This window comes from Nyctibius grandis, chromosome 9 (genome assembly GCF_013368605.1).
Source record: "Nyctibius grandis isolate bNycGra1 chromosome 9, bNycGra1.pri, whole genome shotgun sequence".
NCBI classification, from domain to species: domain Eukaryota; kingdom Metazoa; phylum Chordata; class Aves; order Nyctibiiformes; family Nyctibiidae; genus Nyctibius; species Nyctibius grandis.
The window spans coordinates 16,815,924-16,837,015 of record NC_090666.1 but is presented as its reverse complement, the minus strand read 5'-3'; the positions used below and the strand labels follow the sequence as shown (position 1 = coordinate 16,837,015).

At 36.4% G+C, this 21,092-nt stretch overlaps 1 protein-coding gene across 1 annotated transcript in view; it reads right to left on the bottom strand.

Annotated features, from left to right (window-relative positions):
* Window positions 1–21,092, bottom strand: part of LRP2 (LDL receptor related protein 2) — a 132,562-nt gene that overhangs the window by 53,335 nt on the left and 58,135 nt on the right. Inside the window, 16 exon segments of the mRNA XM_068408324.1 lie at window positions 291–1,211; window positions 2,298–2,486; window positions 2,616–2,855; window positions 3,339–3,552; window positions 3,902–4,079; window positions 5,245–5,354; window positions 6,292–6,435; window positions 9,583–9,749; window positions 13,400–13,528; window positions 15,555–15,732; window positions 16,849–17,077; window positions 18,030–18,121; window positions 18,123–18,204; window positions 18,675–18,888; window positions 18,891–18,899; window positions 20,066–20,314. Coding sequence (XP_068264425.1) covers window positions 291–1,211; window positions 2,298–2,486; window positions 2,616–2,855; window positions 3,339–3,552; window positions 3,902–4,079; window positions 5,245–5,354; window positions 6,292–6,435; window positions 9,583–9,749; window positions 13,400–13,528; window positions 15,555–15,732; window positions 16,849–17,077; window positions 18,030–18,121; window positions 18,123–18,204; window positions 18,675–18,888; window positions 18,891–18,899; window positions 20,066–20,314 — 3,345 coding nt within the window.

Below are 21,092 nucleotides of genomic sequence, written 5' to 3'. Positions count from 1 at the left end.
TTTATAAATATATTAATTTACTATATAGAATTTAATCTATTACATATAATTTTTATATATATAATAATATTTAACCAGTTTTATATCTCCACTTCGTTGTGATCAAGATGAAATAAGACTCTCAGAAGAGGAAAAAACTGATGAGAAGAGTCAAAAGGAGCATTTCATCAAATATCTTAACTAGTCTACTTTGACCATTAGCGTGAAAATACCTGCTCAGCTAGTTCTAGGTGCTGCAGTTCATTTTTTTCAATATCCAATTACTTTGTATCACATTTCAGCACACTTACCAGATGCAACTACTGTTGGAGAGCCAATTCCTGAGTGAATACTAACATAACTGATTCTTCCTGTCCCTGAAGGATAACTTTGTGTAAAATATATTCGGTTGTTTAGACTGTCAAAATCCAGGGCCACTGCAGTTCTTAACACATTGACTGTGCGGAAGGGAGGACTGTGATTTTCAGGATCTAGGTGGATACTTCTGAGGGCATTCTCAAGAGCAAAAATCAAGTAATCATCTGTTGAAATGAAACATCTCTTGCCATCACTGCCTAGAGTTCCAAAGGCACAACCACATTTGGGTGTCTGCATGTCAGGCAGGGCAAAACACAGATGAGAACAGCCTCCATTGTCGTCCAAACAAGGATTGTTGTTGACATCAAAGGGTGAACGTGACTGGAAATGACTGTTGTAAATGGTAACATCCCTTAGCCAATTAATGTTGTCTCTTATTACTGTTGGCTGATCAGTATTGCCTGGCTCCTTGCTGGCTTGGAAGATTTTTTTCAGGTTCCGATCCACCCAGATCATAGAATCTCCAAAGACAGTGATACCATACGGAGTTGGATAGCGACTGCCGTAACGCACAATTTCAACATCACCACCATCAGGCTGAATTCTTGCAATCATATCTAAGGAATCATCCACCCAGTAAACGTAACCATTGCTGTGATCTATGGCCAACCCACGAGGTGTGACAATGCCCTCAGACACAAGAACTGTTCTGTTGGTGCAGTCAAGAAACGCACGTTCAATCTTCGGATTTTGCCCATAATCTGCCCAGAACAGATATCTGTTTTTTGGGTCAACTACTATGTGCCTTGGCATATCTATGGTAGTTTTAAGCAGAACACGGCGATAAGTTCTGTTTAAACGCAAAACTTCTATAAAAGTCTCTGTCAGGAATGCATTTGTAAAATAAAGATTTCCTGTATTTAAAGAAGAAAAAGAAAACAAAGCAAAACACCAAGAGTTAATATATAGGATCAGCACCTGAGAAACATGAGCTGATAAAATAACTAAACTATAAAACGAATATCCATAAACATCTTAGTAGTTGGAAGCATAAGGTACTTGCCTACACTTTGAGGAATTAGAAGACACCCAAACTGACAACAGTCAATTAATTTCTAAATCCTTATTGATTTCCACAGTGAATATCAGCGGTATAAGATCAAAAGCACATTAACTACAGTTGTTCTTTAGGTGTATTTTTTTTTTTTAATCTAAGCTTCGGCTTGCCCTTCCATACTCTCATTCCTTTACCTTTTACAACACACAACTATGAAATCCATGTTATGGCACAGCATACAGTAACTAAGTTAAGTGTATACAGTAGATGATTATTCTAAAACTCACCCCAACAAGCCTATCAATCAACAGAAGAACTTTTGCAAAATATACATATAGTCTGTATACATATAAAGTAAAGGCATTAATGGCAATGGTCAGCTACTTAGAGTTGATGAACATTTTCTGAAGAGTTAATGTTTGAATTAATCTTTAATATATAGGAACAGGAAATGCAAGTGGGAAAATTAAAGTTCAAAGACAAAGTATTTCTTCTGTTTTCTTTACTTTTCATTAGGATTTATAGGATTTGTACACAGCAATCTGAGGGTAGGTGAAGGATCCTTTTTTCCTATCAACAATGTCATCAGACAACTTTTGTGCACTCTTCTCTGGTACATGTTTTCCACTATGGTAGTAAAGTGTAGTAGTACACTGGGTAAGAGCTACTTATGCACAGACAAGAAAAGAGACCTAAGACAAATACGAAAGCATCACGAGAGAAAAGGTTCTATATATCTGCTCTGATAAGCTTTCTTTTTTACACATATATATAAACATAAGAGCTATTCATTACTTCCTCTTGTTTTAAAATCAGTCCATAGACACACAAGTTAGAATCATAGGACTTCGATTCAAAACAGTTCCATTAGGATCCATTTATGTAGCTTAAAAATTTTACAATCTGTAAAGAATAACATTCTTCTAAATTCAGCTATGCTTACCTGCTACCCAGTCAATTGCAATGCCACGGATCCCATTTCGTCCTATTCCATTTGTAACAACATTTCTAAAATAAGAACCATCAGGTTTAATTCTACGTATTGCATTCTGAGAAGCAATTGTGCTACTGAAGTCACACCAGTAAATGAAACCAGATGGCATGTGAACATCCACGTGAAGTGCATTTCGTCCTGAAACATTTTGAAAAGTAGTAATTATCTTTGATATAAACTAACTTATTTAAAATATGTGCTATGCCAGCAAGAAATGCCAAAAATATTGGGCATTAAAAATTTTTTCCTACTATGATATTCACATACCTCTTCCTGCCAGTGGTACCATGGCTTCAGAGTGATCAGATGTCTCTAAACTAAATCCTTTAATTGCAGAAAGCATAGAAACAATTACAAATGAACTGTATGGGGCACAGGTTCTGTTATCAGGATTTAGCTGAAAACCAGTAGCACAGGCACAGGAGAATAATCCACCAGGTACGGGCAGGCAAAGCTGCTGGCAAACTCCAATATTATTACTGCAGCCATTTGAGGAACCAGCAGAATCTGTGAAAGACACACATGGCAAGACATAACAATCTGAACTGCATCATCACAAACTCCCACAGGTTTATAACCAAATTCATATACTTGCATAGTATTAACAACCAGCTGACAAAAATAAAGATCTTAACCACTATACATTTTAGCACATAAGTGTTAGCAACGGATTTGCTGGTTTCTTGTCATCTAAGATCAATGGGGCCAAGAATCAGATAAAACGGATATACAAATTTGAAGCTAAAGCACCAAAATTTGTTATTTACTCAATATTACATTGATAATCTTTTAGTAAAATTACATCTGCCAATAGATGCCTTAACTGAATGGTGGAACATCTTTTTAACAAAACCAGGTAAATGCTTCTGACACTTTTCCTGAAAGCCTGATCAAACCATTTGCTTTGAAAGAGCGTGCATTCTGTCTCTGAGGAAAGTTCGAGTTTTCACAAGTTGGATATCTTGAAATATCTCTGTAGCAAATACTCACTTTCTCTGTAATACACACGTAGGCACTTCAGTCTTGGGACATTATCTCTCAGTACTACTTTGTTTGCTCCAGTGGACTTGTCAACTCGTTCAATAACTTCATAATCTCGATCAGTATAGTACAGAAACGTATCATACACGGCAACTCCCCACGGATGAGAAAGATGAACCACCAGAGTCACACGATTTGTACCATCCGCATTGCCTTTCTCTATCTAAGAAATCAGTTTAAAGTTTCATATTACATTTCTTATAATAAAAGTTCAATGTTACAATACAAAATTAAAATGCAACATATGCTACTAAAATCTCTTCGTACATGAAATCTTTATGTACAAGGTAGGAAGGAAAGGGTCAACAGGATGCCAATAATGATTTCTGTTTTTTCATTCAAATTAATCACATATTTTTAATGGTGACTAGTAACAACAGTTATTCAGATTTTGCTTGATCCTGCAACTCCTAGTTACATGAGTAAACTAAAGTATCTGAATTAGTCATGTGAACCACAGACACAGAGACAGATCAACAGGTAAAAAAGTAATTATTAAAAAAATCTCCTACCACTCCTGTGCTTGTGACAGCCCAGTACAATTTCTGTTCCTTAATGTCAATGGTAATGAACTCTACATGGTCAAGGTTGCCAGTGAAGAGGGTTTGTATGCCTGATCCATCCATGTTTGCACTGGCAATCTTTGCTGGGACTCCACTGTCAGTTCCTTGGTCTGTCCAGTACAGCTTCCTTTAACACACATTATCACATCTGTTAGCAAAGCTGATAACAGAGATCAATGGACCAGAGTCACTTGAGCATATGCTTAAATCCATCTCCTTCCTCAGCCAAATACTTCAGCACATGCTGAACAGAGATCACTTTGAACTGGGACACAATGAAAAAGAGATCTTGTTTGAAAAAAGAGAAAAATATTTGTTCTCTTGAAAAAGAGAAATGCCTGTTTCTCTTGAAAAAGAGAACATTGCCTGTCAAATCATTTTCAGAAATACAAATCCTCCCCTGCATCACCCACAATACCATCAGCAGGTAAATTCAGTAGAGTATTAGGACTACAATAAGAAAGTAGGAGAATAATAATTCTATTTCACAGATGGCTGCAAGGTCTCAGCAGTGAGTTTGATTCCAACTTGGAATTAAAACTACAAGTTCAAAAAATCTATATAAAACAGAATTCCATCATCTGGCTCTGGGGGATACGTGCACTGCTCGGGCCTCAGTTGCTGAAGAACACCTAGGGCACAGGGCAGCCAGACTCCCAATTAGGGACAAAAAGCCAGGCATCAATTTATCTGAAAGCCTGCCAAGTCACCAGCAGAACTCTCTCATTACTAATATGGTCCTACAGAATACAGTGATTTCAGGGAAAAAAAAAAAAGCGTCATATTGCAATTTTGAGTACTCTGTTGGAAAAAAAGCAAATTACAGCTCTTTTTAGGAGAGAGCAGTAAAATCTTATTTAGTGGAATGCTATTTAACATGTGACATTCTTCCCATGTAGTGTGTCTTTCTACTACAAACAAGCCTCAAAACAGACATCACAAGATATTTATAATATCTTATAAAGAAAGTCTTTAAAGTTCTCTTTACTCTGGGTTCCCATTTTCCAGAGATTTTTTTTCACAATCATAATATTCTGTGATGCTTTTAAATTAAAAAAAATAACGTATAAAAATTAAGTATATGGTAAATTAAGGAGAATGAACATCTATTCAACAATTTATGAAGCCAGGAAATTATTTTCTAGGGCTTAAAAAGAGTAAATAAATTCTGCACAAATATGAAGAAAACAAAACCATGTCAAATCCAGGATGGAAGCTGAAGACTCTAAAAATTAAGAAAAATGTGGAGAACATACTCATGTGCAAAGACAACAGCAATTTTGGAATTTTACCCTCTTGCTGGATCAACTGTCAAACCAATCGGCGTGCCAGCGCCCAGAGAGGTGCCATCATTGGTAATCAGTGTTTTCCTGTACATTACGTCACCATGCAGCTTCAGGACCTATGCAAACATTGAACTCATCAGAGCATGTAATACAGAACTTGTGATAGATTTCCAAATTAAAGGAAGGAAGCCTAAATCTACAGGGACTTGAAATTGCAAAAGACTCTCTCAAATACTACGAAGAAAAAGCACATTGTTCTGTACCCTAACCATCTCCCTTCTCTAACGTTGCACCCCTTGAATGAGCTGCCTGCAGCTCACAACCTGCCTATGTTAACAAGTAAGCATCCTAGGTATAAAAATAGTTAATCTTTCAGCTTCCATAATATCTTGAAAGTATTACAGGATGAACAGGTTGACAAAACGTTGATTTAGAAAGTATTTAAACAAATTTTATTTGCTTAAATTAGCTGCCTTTTAATTTAATAGTATGTATTTATATTTTGGGACAAGGACATCAATGACCGGGCTTATTCACTGTATTCTATATTGCTTATCCTCTATTTTTCTACACTAAATGGCAATTTTATCCTTCACATACCCCCAGACTGCTAGTCTCCAGAAAGCTACATAATACGATGTCAAAGCATTTGGGAGTGGATCTTACTGCATTTGATGGCAACATTCCTTTATTTTCAGAGGCACTGCATTGGGTTCATTGATTTGAAGTTATAATAGTAATAACAATAGTAACTCTACTGATCAGAGAGGTTGGGTGTCAAACACCAGAAGCCTAAGGACTTGAAGGGGGAGGGGGCGAAGAGACCTATGCGCAAATAAAGTTCCCAGAATATACTGCTTTCAATCTTTTTGACTATGCTCAAATTTAGGTTTATCTCTAAGTTTGTAAAATATTTTTCTACAGTCTGTTTGCATTTTAAAATAAATCTAATTTCAGCTTTTCACTAAAAATAATATTACTAATTTCAACCTGTATACATAGCAGTGAAAAATCTAGGCTCTTACTTTCTGATTGTCCCTCTTATTTAAGTACCTCAATTGACTGTGTTCCTGGGTTACTGTAATACAGGTTTGCAGATATCCAGTCCAATGCCAGACCAAAAGGAGCACCAATAACAGCTGCTGGAGCAAAAACTGTCCTGTTGGCTCCATCTGACCTCACTCTGTGAATTTCACCCTTGGAAGAAAAAGAGAACAAAAGTAAAAAAAAAAGTCAAGAGCAGAAAACACTGTTTTATTCCGACTACATGAGCACTTACTTTATATTACAATCTTTTCTTAGCAAAACAATAATCTAGTAGAGGGAAATGTATTTGTATATGCTCAATGCATAAACATGGTAAAAATATTATTGTAAATCATAACTATCCAGTGTAAAGAGGCATTACCATTCACCAACCAAAACCTGATCGACAGAAATAAAATTACTATACTATAAAAGATTGAACTACATATATTTAAGCTATGTACAGTCACACTTCTGTAATTTGTATTTCATTACCAAAAGATTTTTACCAGGATACCTCAAGTTAACCATCTTGAATACACCTGAAATCAAGTGAAGGAAAATAGTGTTCTCTCCATGCATAAATATTTAAGAACCAAATTTTTAATAAGCTGTAATAGCAAGAATCAAGACTAAGGTTATCCTTGCAGCTTTCTTCATAAAGGTAACCCTTGAAATGATAACTTATCACTTGCAGATTCTATGGTATTAGCTACAGTGTGTGATGCTAAAGCATGATACAAACAAGGACTAAACAGAGACAAGCCAGATAAAGGTCTGACGTGGTTACTGTAGCTGCCTTCCTGAGCTTTCTTCAGGTTATGTCAGTTTTGAAGGAGTTCTGCAGAAGTCCTGCATATTATCATGCGACTTTTTCACAACTAGCATTAATGCAGAATTGAAATACCAGCAGCTATCGCACTTTTTTAAACCTTTTGGAGAAGAGGTCTGTAGGGTTAGGGGAGCTGTGAGTGAGAGTTGAAATCAGTTCTCTCCCCTCACTAATTACTTCCTTCTCCACTGATGCAGACATGCTGCATCTGTCCTGGGAAGATCTCACTCCGTGGGTGCAGGCTCCCAGACAAGGTAGCACTGGGACCCACTACCCCAGTTCTAAGTATCTCAGGGCAGAACTGAAAATGGTATTTCCGAAAGGAATCAATGTATCAGATGGCAAAAACCTGAACAAGAACTCCTGGCCAAATTCACTGCTGCCTTAAATAGGCACAATTTCTTAGACACTGGTAGAGTGCTGCTTGCTGAATCCTAAAAATGTAGTGCTATTTCCAAATTAACCTGTCCTCGATTCTACAGAAAAAAAGTAGGAAAGTAGGATAACTTGTGGTACAACATAAACCCTACTTTGAGAGCCTGATGGATGTTGAATATTTACAACAGTGTATAGTATGATAGGCACTTCAAAGACAGTTAGGAGTTCTCCTGCCTGTTATTGACATTTACAATTAACAACCTATGGAACATAACAGCTGAAGATAAAAATACTTGGGACGTGTTTTTCAAGTAGAATCGGGAGGACTCCAATATTTATCTGTGTTCCCTGAGTTTTCTTAAGACAGAGTGAACAAGTTGATGGATGTTCACTTGAGCTCTAACTACAGCTTCAACTGTTGTCAACACTAGCAGTGAAATTACAGCTACAAACTACGCAAGTGTAGACCAGCCCCCGGAAAACTCAAACACGCGATGGATGGAGGCAAAACAGGGTGTTAAGGAAGAGGCCTTGTGGTAATGGACAAGGATTACAATTAAGTAGGCAAATACGCTTCTGTCATTAGAAACTAGAGAAATATCTTTTTTCAGAGAACGAGCCATGACTGACACAGGTGTCTCAGCTGTGTTTGGGAACAACAGCAGCCTGAGACCTGCAGGTCAGGGGTACAGGTAAGGGGCACAGCCCACAGTCACGCATTTGTCAGGCTGGAGATCAAGACCTAACTAAAATACAGCACTTACCCGCACTCAGCCTGCGGAGGCATCTGGCATTTCACTTGCCAGCTCTGTTATATCAGCCCATGACCTCCTACAGAACTGTTCAACCTCTTGTAAATGTCAGCTGTATCTGCTGGCTGAGATCTGTCACGAACATTTTTTCAGACTGCATGGAGGATCAAATAGATTCCCGAGTATTCATCTAGTTCCTTGGGCAAAAGTTTGCTTAAATAGGTCTATTTAAATACTTCATGGGAACTAAACATTCTAATTTTAAAAGAATAAATAATTAAATAAATTATAATTCCCTTATGAGTGACACAGAAAAGGCTTTAAAATGACTGATTTTTAAACTTATTTTTACCTCAAACCTACAAAATGTAATGGAAATGAGTTGGGAAAAAAATGTAAATCTTGTGTGGATGAAAGGTAACAATTTACTGTGAATTGTTTCTGTAAAACATAACCATGGAAATCTCCTGATCTACCATTATACTTCTCCAGGACCTAACCACTGCTTTTCCCGAAAAAAGAACCTCTTTTAAGTTTCCAAGAGTGAACACATATTGCTGAGTCAGCAGTTTCCCACCACATTCATCTCCCAGACTGCCACAGATATTTTTTTTGAAGTGTCCATCCTGCAAAAATTGGGAACTTTTTGTGGCAAGTTAGCCTTAGGGAACACATATTGTTTCTTAGTTCAGGACAAGCATTAAAAACGGCTAGTCAAACAATTATAATCAACTATTAAAAATTAGTTCAAACTATTTTTTAGATCTACAAGCCTCATATGTGCTACCTGGAAATTTTTGTGACTTTGCAACCGTTTTCTTCTATTTAAAGAAAAAGATGCCTCTCTACTATGTTCTGTGATTCTATGATTCATTAAGTGCTCAGACTAAATGCATGTATTTTCATTCTAATGTTTAGTGCCACTTTGACCAATGTACTGCTCCCATGGAGAAGTGTTCTGGCTGTGTTTGCAGAATTAAGTCCTAAGTCAAGAGAGAGTAGAAAGAGTGGACTAAAGCACAGAGGTCTGAGAGTATGGTTCTGTCAATGCTTTCCGATATTTCCTGTTCATGTTTCTGGCTGAGCCGGAAATAGAATTAACTCAATATTTCAGCTGACAAAGATGAAAACTAATTTACAAAGGAGATGAAGCTTCTTTGTCTTATCTTAGGGGGGAAAAAACACCAAACCAAAACAAACAAACAAAAAAAAAAACCACCAAAAACACCTTTCATTCCTTTCCATTATATTTATCAAAATTCTTACCTGCAATGCTAATATATTTCAGTCAAAAATATTATTTTAGAATCAGAAGCCTTATTTTAGTGCACATTTTGAACACAAGTACTAACTTACCGGATTTTCAACCCAATAAATCATCTGTTCAGAGTCATCAAAGTCAACATCAACACCATTTTGAACTCCTGCTATTGGAACCATAGCATCATTCGTCTTCTCCTCAGGGTTCAGAGAAATTCCATAAACTATATTATCTCTTACAGCAATAAGGAAAGGGTGTTCAACTGTGAAAACATATAATGTAATTCAGAGTTGTTTCTGATCAAGAAAATGGCATTATGATATGCTTCCCCTCTCCCCCCTTGAGATGGGTTCTAATGCCTATTGAGCAGGACTCACAAGGAAGGTACAATGTCACAGTGACAATCGCTGATCTTTATTATTAAATATAACTGCAGTACTGTGTTTTCTTGTTTTATCTCTAAGGGAGTAGACATACTCCCTTACAGTGTATTTACTTTTAGGTAAACTTGTACCCTTATGCTTAAATCTTGTTAACAAAGGGCATCTAGTCAGGTGATCTGAGAAAATGCATTGGAGAACTGTATTAAGTGTGAGTCAGCAACCTCATTTCTCATCTTCTAGGCAGTAGCGGAAGAGCACCTCCTGAACACCAATTCCCTTCTTCCTTGTGCTTTTGCCTTTGGAGAATAAATTCTAGCCTCTTCTCTCCATAGGCACAAGCTACCACTTGATAGGTAACTGGGCTGGTGCTGCATAGAAGGTAGCAGTAACCCATTTCCTCTTTTATAATAGATCAAAGACTTTGTTTTGTTTTTCTTCACTGGCTGCTTAATACATTTATATAAATGTTGCAGTGAAAATTTTGACATGAAAAACCACAAATCATAGCATCATTGCACGTCTCAAAAATTATTCTCTGTGTTTCTCTCTGGCAGCTGGAACTATTTGTCAAATTTGACACAAGCTTAGATATCACTTGTCTCAGCACAAAAATCACATCTTGGCGAAAAATTGTCGAAGACATATAGCTAGCTCTGACTGTGAAATTCTTGGACTTCTATTTTTTTCCTAAGAATCTGGTACACCAGTGCTCTTCTATAGAACATTTGCAAGGAACAGTTAAATTCATGTGAAACTGTTCCAATGCATACAAGACCCTGGAGTCATTATTCCCTTTCTAATTGTACACAGTATAACACCACTGAATCCTGCTGAAATACAGATATGTGAATTCTCTAGGTTAGACTGTACTTTAGAAGTTGGATAGTCTCATTTAAACAAATCATATTCTGCTGATTGCTTCCTTTAAGTTTAACACCTATGCAAATCTATATAGTCTGATTATTCTTCATTTGTATAGCGGACAACAGAGCAAATTTGCTGAGCTATACAGATCTAAAATCTGTGTAACTTGATCAGATAGACATTAATACAACATCTGCAATTCTTAAACTTAATACAGGTTTGCATGACAAATGATCATCCATGTAAAATTCATGTATTGTTATATTAAATATGCAAATGTAGCATATTAATACAATAGTTTAATATGCACAAATTCCTTGTTTTGTTTCAAAGCCAGCTTGCTACACTACCATCTTTAATATCAACCTGAAGTGCGGTTTAAAGTAAAATAAGTGCCAAGGCAATCTTATATTATTAGCATTCTTCATCTTACATAAAACTAGAAATGGTGCAATCCTAGAATGAATGCCTTTTCATCAACACAAAGTTAGCAGTATTTAATACACAAGCTAAGTAGGCAGAGATGAGCAATGTCATTGTTTTGTAGAGACACTGGGCAACTAAATGCATGCAGCTCAGTTTAATATTTCTGCTGAATTTTTGTGCTGGCCTATTAACATAAACAATGACAGCAAGGATAAGGATCATTGTAAACATAGAAGAGAAGTGGCAAATGCCTATTCCTTTGTAATCATTAGCAATAACTGAAATCTTTTACCATGAAAGGAATCAGCATATTTTTTATAACTTTTTCTGATGTGCTGACCTTCAGCAAGTACATTATTTTTAAAAATTCCCAAAATCTGTAGATGTTTTTTACATATTGTTTTAAATGTATAAATTCCATCTAAAAATAAAAAATAAGTCCATATAGTTTAGAAGAATTGTGCTTCATAGAAGGATATTTCTATTTTTCTCTTACACAATTTATATGGAGCAATTATGTAATTTATAAAAAGGCCACAACTGCACATAAGTAGACACAGGGAACTTTGCAACATTCAGGAAATAAGAACTGTCAATAGCTTGATTCAGTAGCAGAACTGGGTCAACCTCTACACATGCGTGTGCTTTATCACTGCCATATTCCATTTCTTTCATCATGATCCCTCTCTGTAAGCCTGCACATACTAAAACCAGTACATATTTCTAAAAGAAACCCTCTTTTTTTAATAGATTAAACAAGCTTGCACTTCATTTCAGATTCTATAAACTGGTAATTCTTCTTACTGCTGCTAAGAAAAATGTGAATGCAATACAGCTCTTTAAAGAACACATTGCTAAGTATCAAACAGCAAAACAGCATGACATGGCTTTTAAAATTTAGATAGTTTTAAAAGAAAAGGATCTTTGGACTGACAGAGGTTTCTAGTGTTAGCTCATCCCAGATAATTTCTACTTAAATTTCAGTGATTTGAAGCTTCCTTATTAGGGAGGCACCAAACCACACTTTATATCTGTACAGCTGATAGAAAACTTGATAATGAATGCTTCATCTGATAAAATTAATCTGGTCAAATTTCTGGTCACAAACAGCCTCCCAGTAATTTGAATTTCTGTGACTTTTTTTAAAATTAATTGGCTAAATGATTTTTACAAATCATTGAGGTCTGTGGACTGTTCAAAGAAAGTTCAGTGGTACTTTTTGATAGGAAGTTTTGTTGGCAATGTTTAGCTCTGTTACAGCTGCATCACCTGTAGCATGTGTAATTTTAGGCTGTGTTTCCAGACTTCCTGCATTTGGCATACTGATTTTTTACACTGGAGAAGGAAAAAGCTCAAGCTGTGAAATTTTGATCTGAATTCCAAATGGCATTAGTTCAGACAAGCTTAAGACAGTGATGAGGAACAGGGAGAGCATCTCTCCTGGTTAGAGGAAACCAAAAGATCGTGACTTACTTCTTAGCACAATACAGGTTGAGAAAGAATGAGATAATCAATTCAAATATATACAACAGAACATGTATCAGGGATGAAGGGGGACTACTGACGCTATTTATCCTGAAGGAAAAAAATGGCATAAGAAATGGGCATAAACTGGGGAAAGATTATATTTGAACAGAAAATCATAAGGCTTCCCAATACCAAAATTGTGAGGTTCAGTGAGCTTCAGGGGCAAGAAACCAAAGCAATTTTAAACTGGAGCTTAACTGGTAAAAGGAGACATATGATGTGGTAGTCAAGGACAAGAAGAAAACAGACTTGAATGACCAAGATCTAGTCCTGCATCCCGACATACTTACAATTGCAACCCTTAAAAACAGGTTTCCAAGCTGAATATTTATGAGGACAACATTCTGCCAGAGTATGTTTTCATTTTTAACTGATACTAAGCTCCTTCCAGATGTATTCCAACAGCAAAACATTCAATGTGTTGAGAAATTTTAAAATGTGGCTTCTTTAAAGTGCTTAAAAGAAAATTTAGTTCATCCATTTTCCCCAAATGAAGCATCTGAATCTCTGACTGAGTTCTTTCCAGAACCTGGCTCCAAACCTTTAGGCCAAGTACATTCCATGCTCCCTAAATGAAGTCTGCCTGGAATGGCCCCAAACTTTGATTTCATGAGCAGCAGATCACAGATCTGAAGGATGCTTTTTACCTGACAGAGGGATGGATTTGACCATGTCAGGTCTTTTTTTTCATCTCTCATTATTACTGCCCTACCTCTCATGCAGTTCCTGTTATCAGGGGAAAGCATCCATCCTGAAGGACAAGCACAGGAAAAAAAAAGTGGTCCAGATGAAGAAAGCAAGCAGAGGTGGCTACAGGGGGATGATGCACAAGAATTGATACCTGAAAAGAAAAAGGGAAGTATTAGCTACTGTAACAATATGAGCGACTGGAAAGAATGTTCAATGTCATTGCTACTGATAATATCAACCCACCACTGAATCAGTTTTGCTATTTCCTTAAAATTAAAAAATTTATTTCCAAGAACCACAAGCAATACAATACACTTGTAACAAGACATAATTTCTCATGTAAAAACAGTAATCATGATCACAGTGGTCTTTTCAATTTTTTTTCATTGTACAAAATCTTTCAAACTCCTTTTCAAACTTTTCTTAACTGCACCAGGAGTTCTGCAGGATTTTCAGTCTTTGATCATTATAACTCTTCTAGGTGAGGGATTTAAATTATTTACTGAAGCTTCTTGGAGAAAACTAAAGAGATAAAATAGTTGCCTACATCTCGTCCAAAGGTAGTGGGAGTTCAATGCATAATTTCTTGGATCACTTTGAAACTGTCAGTCTATGCTTGTAAAATGTAAAAAGGACAGTGAAGGAGGTCTCTACTGACTGCTATTATTACTATACACTAAAATTCAACCATTTAGATCACTTCCACAAACTTGCTGCTAAAGAGGATTTTTCAGGATGTAAGAAAATAAAAATCAGATTTTGAGTATATCCTTAGCAATTGCAGCAGACTTTATTCTAAGCAGCTTGGAAGTTCCAGGATCACAGTTGATCCTAATACAAAAACTAAAAAGAACTGAAAGCAAATTAACTAGACGACAATTAAAAACTGGCATAAACTCAGAACTCAAACTGTAAGAAAATAATTCATCTCATGAGCATAACGAATCTAAACTCTAGTTGGTGTGAGATCTAATGATTTACAAAAAAAAGAAGAGCGGATGACAGTTTTAATACTGCATCTGGAATTTCAATCAGCAAATAATTATTTCTTTATTTGCAAACATTAGCATGTCTTGCTCTTTTGCAAGTGCATTATTCCCTTCTTCTCTGTCTGGTCACATAAAGTACAATAGAACAATTCTAAATGAAAAATCATAAAATGTACTGATTTAATACAATGAAGAAAAATAAAAAATTTTCTCCATCAGTGGCAGAAAGTTTTTTAAACCTTGGGTTGTAAAATAAAACCTCTTAAACCAGAACTATGATGCATAAATTAATGGTACCCTCTGGTGACTGAACAATTTGCAGTGAGAGTGCTAAGTCGCTTAGCACTGAACATGACTCAGGAAGGTTTTCTTCCAAAACAAATATAGTGCTGAAATTACTAGCCCCTTACTCAGATGCAAGTCTCCACCCTCTCCAGTATGAAAGTTTTCAGGAAAAAGAAAAAGTAAGTAATTGTAATATTTATTAATCAAAAACATTCTATACACAAGAAATATGCAGAAACAATGAACGACAATATTCCTGTCAATATATTTCCCACTCTACAAGTCATGCCATGAAATGACAAAAAGTCTTATTTGGAAGATAACTCTACCTAACAGAAAGAAAAGAAAAAAAATTCTTTTTTTTTTTTTTTTTAGCCTTTCATCTGAAAAAAAATCACCTGCACATGATCTCACAGGGAATCTTGAATGCAATGAAGGGATTTATTTATTATTATTATTTCATTAAGTAAAACAATGCAAAAGTGCTTTCAGAGAAGGTTGATGACAGTAATCTTGTCTAAAAGAATTATATTATTAACATACAAAGAACTGAGTCTGGTATGCCACAGGGACAAATTTTAAAAATTAAAATGCTCCAAATTTCTTATAAAAACATTCAAAATGAAGTGCAGGAAAATGGCACATACTACTTCCCTATTATTCTTTTTGGCTAGTCATTATGCTTACATGCTGCCTAGGTTACCTGCCCTAAACACAGGTGGGACAGGCTGGTTCAGCAGGTTGGACAGGCTGAAAGGACCTTCAGTTGCTAGTCAGTAGTATGAATTATTTGCTTGTTTTAAGCCAGCCATTTGCTGACAAGACTGATTCCAGGATTGCCTATGTATGACATTACTGCATAGCTTCTTTTTGTAATTACCAAAGTTGTATTGCTGAACTTACTGTTAGGTTGCTTTACAGGATGGACTGCCACAAGCCCCAAAGGCTGGTGAATGTTATAAATCATAACTGTCTGGTTTCCTCCGTGCCATTTATTGGCCCGAATTACTCGATTAGTATAGCGGTCACTCCAGTACACAAAATCTTCAAAGACAGTTAGAGCATGTGGATGCTGCAGTATCTAAAATGCAAGGATGTTTACCAGTTTAGTTCTGGATATTTGTATATGTAAAGCTTGCAATGAAGTAACCACAGAGCTGAGCATAATTTTTAAAAATAAGAAGAAAAGCAGCTTTGTCTTAAAAGATGCTTTACAGCAAAAGAATATGAAATATCACCTATTGCCTGAAAAGAAGACATTAATCATTGGGGAAATACACATTTTAAAAAATGAAAATGCTAAAAAGACCCTGTGAGATGTACAGCATGAGGAATTAACAAAGCAGTCTAACTGTAGGGCAGAACCAGGGAACCAACAGACAAAGACCCAATTGTAGATTTTCAAGGGCACAAGAGGAAACGTTTAATAAGAGTTATGGACCTGTCAAGACCTAGCATCTCTGATAAGCTCCCCTATAATCTACCAAAGGGTCAAAGAAGGCGGCTTATCTACATTTCGGAAAACTAGGAGTGAGGCAACAAAGATGGCACCAGCTCCTAATTCACAGGGATTGTCTCTCTAGCCAAAAATATAACCCCCAAGGTTCAATTTTTTAACATATACACGTGGCTATTTATACCAGTTTATGTGTACCAGCTGAACATCTGAACTATTATGCTGGTACAGGGACAGTGCTACAAGCTGCCAGCAGCACTGCTTTGGGAGAAAGCCTGTAAGAAGGATGGTCTTCATGAAGTGCCCTGCACGCAGCAAGTCCTCGCAGCACAAAACCCTTCACTGCTGTCAAGAATAGTAGCAATCATCACTCACAGAAGGTGATCAGGGAAAGTTCTTCAGGTTTTTTGTACTGTATTTGCCTACAGCAAATGCACCATATTGTATCAGCAGGTCAGATGTCACCTTTAGACTTCATGCATGCAGACAGAACAAATAAGAATGATCTAAAGCACTAAGTCCACACTCAGGTCCAGGTTCTGTTGAAAATCTCCTGAGAGACTGTGAATAGGATATGCAATTCTTCTTTTTCCAGCTGTAGCAAGCAGCTAAAATACTTCATATCTGCTTCACCCAAGTATTTTGAAGAAAAGTACATCCAAGTCTATGACAGTGCAAATATGTTTTTAAGTGCTATCAGCAAGGACATGGGAAAACAATGGTTTCATATTAATGTCTTACCAGATCGCTTGCAACCACCTGTCGTCTGTTGTTTCCATTGTAATCACAAAAATCGATATAATCAAGATAAGCATCAGCAAAATAGAGAAGTTTGTTTGGGTAATCAATGGAGAGTCCATTGGGCCAGTAGATTTTATTGTTAATAATCACTCTTCGCATTTTGCCATCCATGCTGGCTTTTTCAATTCGAGGGTTTTGGCCCCAGTCAGTCCAGAACATTACATGAGCACTGAAAAAAGTAAATTGTGGTTACCAATCTGAAAAAAAAAACTAGCTGCCTACTGAGAAATGTTACACAAAGACTCATTAGCCAAAAAAAAGAAACAACCTTTTTAAGAAAAGTCCTATGCAATGATACTGAAATTATTCATTTCAGCAATATGCTTACTTAAGATAGTACCATAATTCCTGTTGTAAAACTTCGTTTAATACTTCTACTGCCTTTCATTTGTCAATAACACCAGTATACAGAAGCTACTGTTATCACTGTTTTTCAACATTGATTATGATCTGAGTCTCCAGTTGCTAAATAATAATTTGATATGGGTTGTACTTTAACAGGCACGCATCAATAACATTAACAGTGCTGTAGCTGGAAGAGCCCCACGTGGCTTGGCAGTAAACAGAGTTCAAGCCATTGAAGAGCTCAAAAAAACAGTAAAGTTTGTACATGAACAGTTCAAAATCATAAACATTCCATTTACTCTATGCTGACTTCCTGTCTGAAATGGGAAGATGTTTTTGTAATAACATTACAAAATACAGTACAGTAAATTATTTTAGACTTGGGGCTATGAAGGAACTGTTCCTTGCCAGGCAGGCATACCACATTATATTACATGCAAGTTTGTGGTATACCACCAACTCATAATGACACATAAGACTTTGAATTAATAGTTCTTAACTAGGAAGTAAATGTAAGAAAATCTGTTTTACAGGAAAAAAAAAAATCCTGTTATAGTGAAACAGAGGCAACAGATTACCATACACCAAAATAATTACCATATGACTTTAAATATTAAATCAACTCTGCAAACATACTATTTTAAAAAAATGTCTTAAATTTTCTTTTTCAGTTGTCATTTACAATTACAATACAATTTGGGCATATCTCAAATTTGAATATTGTTAGATCATAAAATATACATCTTTTCAAAACAAAACATAAAAAGAAGTCTTACTCAATTCTGGGATCTAACACTAGTCCCCTTGGGTTTGTTATATTTTCACTAATCAGCACAGTCCTGTGGCTCCCATCCATTTTAGAGACTTCAGAATTGTTTCCAGAACAAGTCTGTCCAGTAAAGATTGCGACCTAACCAATCTACTGCTATACTTTCAGTCACGGTGACACCACTGTCAACACATGTTTAATAACAAAAATTAAAAAGAAAAGGAGAGAGAGAGAGAACAAACTAGTTGATATTAAATTTTTAGCCCTTTACATTTCTATAGATAGGGAAAATGGGGAACCAATAGCTCCAACATTTTCTAGGTCTCTTATGCAGAATTAGTCACAATGCACATATTCAAAGCGCTGACAAAGCATATACCCAAACACTCCTACTAACTTCAGTGGATCTGTTGAAATTAGCATCTACTAATAGGAAAATCAACTTACAGCCTGATGTTAAAAAGGGCTTCTTGAAAGCATTCTGGTTTCTTTTTCAAAAAACTATATGAATTGTTGGCTTAGTATCTACAAAGTTGTTTCACTTTGTCTATGTTATCTCTCTTCTTACTAGGTTGGGATTCCCCTCTTCCCCTTTGTTAACTGGAGATACAGTGTCTTAATTTTCTCTCCACAATGAAGAGACAAGAATAACTCAGTGAAACTTACTATTTTTTGGTCAGTCCCATTTTGACAAGCACTCCAAATTTTATCCTGTGTTGTATCAGACCAAAAGATACGATCTGTGACTGAATCAAAATCAATAGCCACAATATTCCTCCCGTCCCGAACCAGAGAATAAATACTGTGCGACTGAGAGGTAATGTTGTCCACAACGATTTGGTTACGACTTGCCACCAGCAGAAGAGATTCCCAGACTCTGTCAAAGTTAAAGAAATTAAATAAACCAATCAGCTATTCAACAGTAATTCTGTAAGAAAAAGAAACACTGAGTAATTTGACATGGCTTTACAGCATCAAGCTATTGTATCTAGGTACACATATTGAAAGGACAAATTCAAATCAATTCTCAGGCCAAGATATTTTATCACATCCAGTCTGTCCATCCTGACTTTTGGATCTACCATGGCTTTTCTCCACCCTTTCTCCATCATTTACTCTTTCTACTAGAGTCCCCTTCCAGTCTCATATTGGACTTAGGGTCCTCTTCCCCATTGTCCAACCAGTTTGCTGCTGACATTCCAGCCCTCATTCCTCCATAAGCCACTCTCAACTCCCAGTCCTCAATTCAGCTCCCAAAGTTACTCTATGTAGCCTGTCTTCTTCCCTCTTTTTAGCCAGCCTGCTCTTTTTTTTCCCCTTGAGACTGCATGGGGACCAGGGAGGAGAATAAACAGATTACAGGAAAGCGATAGGCTGCTGTGGTTTGATTGCTGTGCAGCAGCTTACACTGATAAGCTGCTGAAAAACAAATTAAAAGTAGCAACCATAAAGAGAGCAAAGTATGAGAAACTCCCTATTAGCAAGGGCCAGGCTTCTTTGCAGGTAATTGCAAGAGTCTTCCACAACCTGTGTATATCCCTAAACCAGGAAACCTGTGGTGACAAATTCCACTGGGTACGCGGCTCCCCCATACTGTCAGTGTACTACGTAAGAGATATACAGAGTAACAGACAGCTAGGCTGTGTCAGTGTTGTTTGCTCTTTAGAAATGAGCAAAGTATGGCATAGGCACTAGGTAAGTCTTGTGAAAGGCTGAGATTTAAACACTCTGTGAGCACTGAACTTTGAGCAAATTTTAACATATGGTTTACACGCACGCACATTGCTTTTCTCCACAATGTTATTTTTGACCATTCCAGGGTTAAAAATTACAGTGTTAATTTAAACACCTAATTTCAAGGAAATAATAGTTTCCAATTAACCTCCCAGCTGACAGTTCTTTACTCTAAAAGTCATCTGCCATGAACAACTTTAAGTGGCTGTTTACATCGGCTCTTTTAAAAGAGAACAATATGAAAATGGCAAAGCTGGACATTTTCCAGACACTGTTGTCATTCTTTAGGTTGACACCAATGTTCCTCACCTGCTGCTTTACAAGTCTTCCCATTGGTTTCTAGAATGTATCCTTCATCACAGTAACACCTAAAAGATCCTCTCTCATTGTAACAATGCTGACTACAAAAGCCTGGAGGGTCACATTCATTAATATCTTCACAGGTCTTGAAGTCATTTGCAAGCTGGTATCCAAGAGGACAAGTACACTGAGCTCCAAAGGGTCCCTGAATACATTCATGAGTGCAGCCAGCATTATTGTCAGAGCAGCTCTCCTGATCTGAAATGGGGTTTGGGGAAGGAAATAAGCAAATAGTTAACAAAAGCTTCTTATGCTAAATTTAATATTTTGCAATTGCATTACTAGCCTAAAATTGCTGCTAAAACATGACTGCACAATCATCAGTAATGCAACGTGAGACTGGACTGAGGCTCTTATGCAAAATATAACACCCACAATGCACATAAAGGCAGATAACAACCCAGTGTGTACTACTGAATCCCATTAAATGTATGCTAAACAGAAGGCTGCCTAAGAATTTATAACAAATTTTTCAACACTAGCGAGAAATATATAAAATTTTACTGTACCACTCCAAACCTAACATTGTATTAATAAACAATAATTTTAATAATTTATAATCATACCTGGCTGGGGTTCATCTGAGCATGTGCATTGATTAAAGAGAAAGAAGGAGGAAGGAAGGAAGACAGAAAAAGGTTATGCTTAAATCAATTCATAATCGACATAAATTCAAATTCTGGCTACATGTGAGCTTTTAGATTTTTTTCATGATTTTTGAAGTTAGAAATTTAAAAGAAAATATTAAGGACCGAATCACATTTCATATGAACTTAAAGCATACCATGCTTTAGCAAATGCGTTCAGAAACACAAAGCTCATTCCCATATTGCTATATAAAAATGTATATTGAAGTCAGTGGAAGTCACATTTGAATTCAGAGCACAAGATTGGACATCGCTAATGAATTCATCAGTCATCATCGTAGTCTCCCTTCACTGCAAGCAAGTTCCGCTTAGTAATTTGGGCTCTAATT